Here is a 6,000-nt window from a genome sequence, read left to right as displayed (position 1 = left end):
TCTTAATGAAGAATGTTAATTTGTCTCAAATTTATATGATAGCTTTAAAATATTTAAGCTAGGGTTGGAACAAAAACATCTAGTGTGGTTAAAGTGTAACTCCCATGGTTCTCAGACGGTGAAAAAATGTGGACATAAATGTAATTTGCCCATTTTGAAGGATAATAAACTAGAGAAATGATTCAACAACACATAAAAATACTCCTTATAGTAAATAATTGCATTATAATAATTTGTGTATCACCGCAGAGGTCGTTGTGTACAATGACAGCGGTGCCAGTAATTGGTACAGGTAAGTACCCAGGCTAATCGGCGGGTCATGAATATGAGAATAATCACATCAAAGGAACTTTAGAAATCATAGAAGATGAGGTAGTCGGGACAATCTCGATGATGGACCTTAAATGGAGATCCCAGCGATATTTCATTACTTACTATTGAGTTCTGTTCTTATCATACTGCCTGTAATAAACAATAGAATGCCTCAGTCTTAATATACCAGACTCTAATGAAAGGAATAGAATTCATTGTACAAGCAGGACTTCATCAGCATCGCCATAACTCTCCAATGCTAATCTACGTTACTATATAGCTCTGTGTTTAATGCTAAAAAAAAAACAACAAATTGCTGTGGGGCCTACTGAGTAATGTCTGGCTCGCCATTTTTTTAAATTGGATTCAAAAAATACCTGTTTCTGTAAATTAAGTTATGTTATATACTACTTGTTATGTCCTTTCTACCCATTGTACAGCGCTACGGAATATGATGGTGCTATATAAAACAATAAATAACACAATGACCAACATATGCTCACTTTGGAAATGGTGCGTATACTGTATGTGTCGCAGAATTCCTGTTTGTTTGCTCTGGACTTCTGTAACTACGAGCACGTATTTTATTTAAGACTCTTTAGACAATAATATTTCAGGCAGAACCCTCTTTAAGATTTTGATCAGGGCTTGAATTATGGCCGACCCCAGCAATCAATAACTAAGTGCTCTCAAGCACCGGGCTCTGACTGTGTAGCTTCCTCCGCTTTGGTTCGAGATAGTTTGTTAAAGGAAAGCAGCGCGTTCGATGTACTTGTACGGCTCCGAGGTTAAGTGATTCATTATTGGTATGGATTGCCATTAGATCGTTTATCATAATGCATAATGTAAAACACAACCCTACAAATATTTATCTTATGGTTACTTTAGCCTAACGTACGAGTACTGAGAGTTTGTACCTCCTCGGTTTTAGCTGTCATCTGAAATGTACCTGCCAAGTGTCACGCTTTGAGAGGGAACGTCTCTCTTTCGGCTCCGTTGTCCCTCTTTCCACACTAGTCTAAAAGTCACAATGATGTGTATGAAGAGCAGAGAATATGTAACTAAAATATACCATCCTTCTTCTAAATCCTTGGTTACATGTATAGCTGACGATAGTTCACATAAAAGTCTCCCTGTTCCCCAATGTACCATAAGACCGATCGGGATCAAGTACAAATATAATTTGTAGAGAATCCGCGATCTTATGGAACCTGACCCCCAGCCACAGCTTAACCCACCCCACTTAAACCTAAACCAAAATAAAAAAATTAGGGTCCTGAAGGGCCAGGAACATCTGCAACCCATTAATAATAATAGTTCCCTAATAGCTAATCACCTGGGCGTGAGTTTAGGAAATAGGGGAAACAGATATGTGATCACTCATAAAAGTAGCAGCACATACCCCCCATTGTAGCTACCACCTTGTTACCCTTGTGCCACCAGGGGGCTATTTGAAGGCAGTTCTTCATGCCCCACCCACTCCTATGTAAGGTCCTCCTCGCCTCTTGCCACACCCTCAGCACAGGTTACCCGATTCGGACACCTGAAATGGGGGGGGGGTATGAGATTTTATTTCTGCGGGAACTTTCAATGAACTCATGATTAATCTATGACACAATAGCTCCGTTGGACGGTAACTCCCATGATGCTGCCGTGGTATCACGGGATATGCAGTCAACAACAAAGGCCATAAGCCACCATCGGCTTATCTGTATACCTTCTGTGTCATCAGCTTAGTAAATAGATCCAATGGTGCAAAGGGTGACCTAAAAAATGTGCCCCAGGAAAGGGTAAAAGTGCCAGAATAAGCATCCCAGAGTTAATTACACCAATTATCATAGGGAATAAGAGATCATTGAGATTGTGATCGTGTTTGTCAATAACGTAACAAGTCATTTTCCATCTCGATAATGTCAAGAGAGCCATTGCCCTTATTTAAATGGCGGCATTGGCAGGTGTCGGTAATATAAACGTTTAACCAGCAAGTGAAATGAACATTAAGAGCGTCTCCACACTTCACGGTAAAAAAATTATTGCATCAGCGATGAAATGCGTTTTGAAAGTAAGTCTTGATTGGAATATCAGACAGTTTACCTATCACTTCTCGGTGTGATACTTTTCAAACAAATTTCCTGGGATTTTATTCCTTTTCAACTGAATGCAAGAAATATAGCCTGCACGGGAGAGATAATATTGTCCGGGGAAATATCCAGTGGATTAATGTATTTCTTCTGAAGCCAGCGGGAAATTGTGTTTCAGTTTGTGCTTGTATGAGCTTTCACTGTTTACGTCATGGAAAGAGATGATTTGTAAAACAACAAATAAGGATCCTAAAAGTATGGAACCCCCCCCCCCCAAAAAAAAAAGCTAGACTTGGGAAAAATTTGAATTGGAAAAAAAAAAAATAATAATAATAATGAAAGAATATCTACTTTATTTTATCTCAGGGTGCTTACATTTAAGATAAAGTTGAACTGGAAAATCCATTGGTGGAAGATTTCGTTTTCCGGGGCTGCTATCTGTGGCTTTCTGATTGAAGTTAAATGTTCTTTAGATACTAGTGTAGTGAATAGATAGAGTGATAGAAAGATGAGAGATCGACGCGCAGGCACACAGACCATGGTTCTTCTTTTACGGTTCAGCTGCACCTTTACGGAGAGTGAGTGGGAGACGTCAAGGTTTCCATTGGATGTGGGCAAAAGAGCTAAAGTGTCACGGACTGGGTCCAAACAGATGACTGAAAGGACCCAGCGCGCCCAAAGATTGTGTGCAGGAGTCACAGTGCAGTAGTGGAGATGGACAGGGCCTGGTTGCAGGGCGACCACACTCACGCAGGTGTTGAGCACCTAGGGTTGTGCAGCCACATACCAGCGCCCTGACATAGCAGCAGATGTAGTCCAAAATGAAACGAAGTGATATCCTGCAGGCACCCTGGAGCAGGCATGAAACATATCACTAGAATCATGTGCAGGATGCTGCATGCTGGGAGTATGGAAGCTAAGCAAAGGATATAGCAGAAACATAACAAGCAAGGGACAGAGCGAGCAAGAGACAGAGAGACCAAGCTAGAAACATAACCAGACAAGACATACATAATACAGGGAACAAGACAGGACACCCTGCTGCCGGGGATACAGGACAGGACGGCCCGCTGCCGGGTATACAAGACAGGTTACATCAGACTGACACACATAAATACAGGAACTGGCCTAGGACTATTGATAACTTTCGGAGATTCCGTCACATCTTATGGCCATAGTATGCTTAGCCCACCACTACGCCAAAGTACTCCAATGACGGTGGGTCCTAACGCTAATCCCTGCTGACAGAGGTACGAAACAAACTAAACATGTAATCCAAACACACAGCACTGAGACATACCTTAGACTGCAGACTGAGACAAACAGAACACACGGGAGGGGCGCACCTTATAAAGGAAACAGAGCTGAAGCAAAGAGCTGAAGCAGAAGCAAGAAATGGAAAATCAGAACAGAGCAAAAGGAAATCCAGGAATGGATTAAAGCAAAACAGAGAAACTGAAACAAAATAGATACGCAGCTCCGCAGCCTGGGTAGAACGTGACATAAAGTCACAAACCACCAGTCTTGTGACATCATTTAGAGATGTAGCGTATTTGCCCGAATATAGGGCGTGCACCGGCGTGACATAACCTTCCGGAGATCCTCCATAGAAGCCCAGGCCCTGCTAGACACCAGGGAGTGTGGGGGTGCATTGGTAAGTTCTGGGGGGGTGGCATATCTAGGGAGCAGAGTGGCAAATCAGGAGTGGCAAAGTGGCATTTCTTGTTCATGTAAAGCATATCTGGGGGGGGCAAAGTGGCATCGAGCTAATACAGTATTTAACCCTTCATGCTGAGCTAGGTTCCCCAGGTGCCCCCTCCGTGGTCGGCATCTTCCCTTTATTCAAAAAGGTTTACCGTGCCTTTAAGACACAGAGCGTCGGGATATGATTAGCGTGTCTTAAAGGCTGTGCTGAGTCGGCCAAACATAGACACTTAGTTGCCAATAGTCCCTCATTTTCTAGGACAGACCACAATTTTAAGATTTCATAATTTATCACAAAATATTCTTAGTTACCGATTACAGACTGATACGTTAAATATCATATTACGGTAGATATGATACCCGTACCAAGAAACCTTCTACATGAGCTGACCCAGAGATGCTTTAAATATTAACTCTTTGATGGCCCATTATGTAGATTCTGTATAGCGATTTATCAGGTGTCTTAAGCAAATAACTAATAGCGATCCTCATGGAAACCCTGGCTTGTCATTATTACACCTAATCGTGTTACATGCAATAAAACAGGGATACCAACCATGACGTACCGGTAGGAAAAGCACTAATTGAGAGTCTTCAGTGCAGAATAGGAAAGACTCGGTTCCAGATTGTGTGACCCTGAGATTTTGCCCCTTCGCCCTGAGATTGGAGTATAATAGATAGCAACATTTTCTAACGGAAGTAAAAAAGATTGTAAGCTTTCAAGGCTGATGATGGCCTCAAAATTAGTTAGCCAATAAAGGTATCATCAACTCTATGGATTGATACATTACAACACAAACCTACCGTGATTCGTCATGTCTATAATGGGGTGTTATTACATTATTAAATTTTTTTATTTATTTATGCGCTGCGTAACTTGTTGTCGCTTAAGAAAAGATAATTATTCCTTGCTTTCAATAAATTATTTTACCTTAACAGCTGTAAAATTTAATTTTGAAAAATAATTCTTGACCCCAAAACGGTTTAATTTGATTCCCTCTGTGTATAATTGGAATGGTCGGGACTCTTTAAAATCGCATATTATTTTGTGAGTCCGCTGAATTTCTTTAATATAGGGTTAAATTCAGCCAGGTGCTTTAAAGTATTCATTATTACAGACAGCCGCATAAAAAAAAAACATATTGTACCTGAGATGGATGTGGTCTCTGGCGACACACCCGGGTACCACGAAATGAGAGTTTAAATGCTTGCTGACAGAAACATCCTTCATTAAACCTCTCTCTCTGACACGCCATCCTCTTGTGAATCGCAGGAAAGATGAACGTGGAAACAGAATGCAACTTTAATAGAACATATGCTAAAATTAATGTCAGTTTACAGGGACAAAATCACAAGTTTTTTTTTATAAAAAAAAATAAAAATAAAGAGCCATCTTTGATGTTTAATCTGATTTAGACAGCTGTGATCACTCCTGCTGCAGAGGACTGCTACTCACATCACCCTCGGGTAGCGACAACAATTGAAGTGGGAAAGGGCGACTGTGTCTATGTGGAAGGTTCGCATCATATAAAGCTGTACTTTAAATCTGAGCCCAATTTTATGTAACAAAAAAACTTTACTGGTTGTTAGATGACATTTAAAGGGTTAAACATGAATAAATCTACCTGGTGAATCTATTGCTTTATTTTTTGCATTCACTTAAAAAAAAACAAAAAAAAACAACCCCACTTATTTGTCTACCTATCTGCTAAACCCACCCAGCACACCTCTGGAGAGAGGGGTCTCCACCTTGGTCCAGGTCTAGTAATGTAAGACTCTGGAGCAGGCATGTCCAAACTTTTTTTCGAAGAGTGCCAGATTTGATGACGTGAACATGCGCGAGGGCCGACCATTTTGCCTGACATTCTTTGAACCATTAAAATTAAATGCAAATTAACTATTT

General features: G+C 40.8%; 1 protein-coding gene across 1 annotated transcript in view; it reads left to right on the top strand.

The window, feature by feature from the left end:
• The first annotated feature begins 264 nt into the window (after positions 1 to 264).
• Positions 265 to 6,000, top strand: part of LOC149287164 (inactive double-stranded RNA-specific editase B2-like) — a 115,873-nt gene continuing 110,137 nt past the window's right edge. Inside the window, exon 1 of the mRNA XM_089493175.1 lies at positions 265 to 292. Within this exon, the coding sequence (XP_089349301.1) occupies positions 265 to 292 (28 nt within the window). The remainder of the gene's footprint in view (positions 293 to 6,000) is intronic.

The sequence above is a fragment of the Sceloporus occidentalis genome, unplaced genomic scaffold, assembly GCF_023333645.1.
Source record: "Sceloporus occidentalis isolate IW3139 unplaced genomic scaffold, rSceOcc1.0.p SCAF_63, whole genome shotgun sequence".
In the NCBI taxonomy this organism is placed as follows: domain Eukaryota; kingdom Metazoa; phylum Chordata; class Lepidosauria; order Squamata; family Phrynosomatidae; genus Sceloporus; species Sceloporus occidentalis.
Note: the sequence above shows the minus strand (reverse complement) of the source record. Positions and strands in the feature narration are given on the sequence as shown.